We start from the raw sequence: 861 nt of genomic DNA, 5'->3' as shown, positions 1-861 counted from the left end.
GAAACACACACACAGAGACACACACACACAATGTAAGTGTACAGCGGTTACAGTATGTATGGAATGTAAAGCTAACCTGTGCATTTTCTACATGCAAGTTATACATTTTATTGTTTGATTTTTTTAATTTTGTTGTGAATCTCAATCATAATGTATTAATCTAATCTCTGGGGTGTATTCCAGAAAGCAAGGTTAACCTACCATCTGCTAAACTTTCGGTGGATTAACCCAAACCTTGCTTACTCGAGGTATGCTGGTGTGTGTGTGAGTAAGTTCACTCAACTCAGAGTATGTTCCTGGTTAACACGCAAGACATTCTCAACGGAGCGACGAATTTTTAAAGAAAAAGCTCATACTACTTCTTTCTTCCTCTGTTCAAAAGCCGTTTGCATACTTGGTTCATATCGCCACCTAACTGGTACAGTCTCTATAGCTATATATTTATACATGTAAACATCTGTTATGTGAAATAACTTATTCAGGACAGTACTAAATAAAAAATAACGCAGTTTTCATCATCCCTCTTATTTGGGATCTACTTACACTGAAAGTTACCTCTGTTTTGGAACTGAAAGCTGAGTTTATCCGCTTGCTTACCCTTAAACATACCCGGGTATGTCACATAACCTGCTTTCTGGAATATCAGTGGATCAGTGGAGTGTCGCTCCTCACCTTTGACATTTCCAGGCTCCAGCTGTAGAGCCGCGTCGCAGTCGTTCAGAGCCGCGCTCCAGCACTGCAGTCTGATGTGAGCCTGAGCGCGGTTATTAAACACAGCGGCTGAAGACGCCAGAGACAGACTCCTGCAGAAACACACACACACACACACAGAGACACACACACACACACACACAGACGCAC

At 41.9% G+C, this 861-nt stretch overlaps 1 protein-coding gene across 1 annotated transcript in view; it reads right to left on the bottom strand.

The window, feature by feature from the left end:
• The window catches only part of spag1b (sperm associated antigen 1b), a 13947-nt gene that overhangs the window by 9698 nt on the left and 3388 nt on the right, over nt 1-861 (bottom strand). The window contains exon 7 of the mRNA XM_016250574.1: nt 673-803. Coding sequence (XP_016106060.1) covers nt 673-803 — 131 coding nt within the window. The remainder of the gene's footprint in view (nt 1-672; nt 804-861) is intronic.

This window comes from Sinocyclocheilus grahami, unplaced genomic scaffold, assembly GCF_001515645.1.
Source record: "Sinocyclocheilus grahami isolate Dianchi unplaced genomic scaffold, SAMN03320097.WGS_v1.1 scaffold996.1, whole genome shotgun sequence".
In the NCBI taxonomy this organism is placed as follows: Eukaryota; Metazoa; Chordata; class Actinopteri; order Cypriniformes; family Cyprinidae; genus Sinocyclocheilus; species Sinocyclocheilus grahami.
This window is presented reverse-complemented; position numbering and strand designations above follow the sequence as displayed.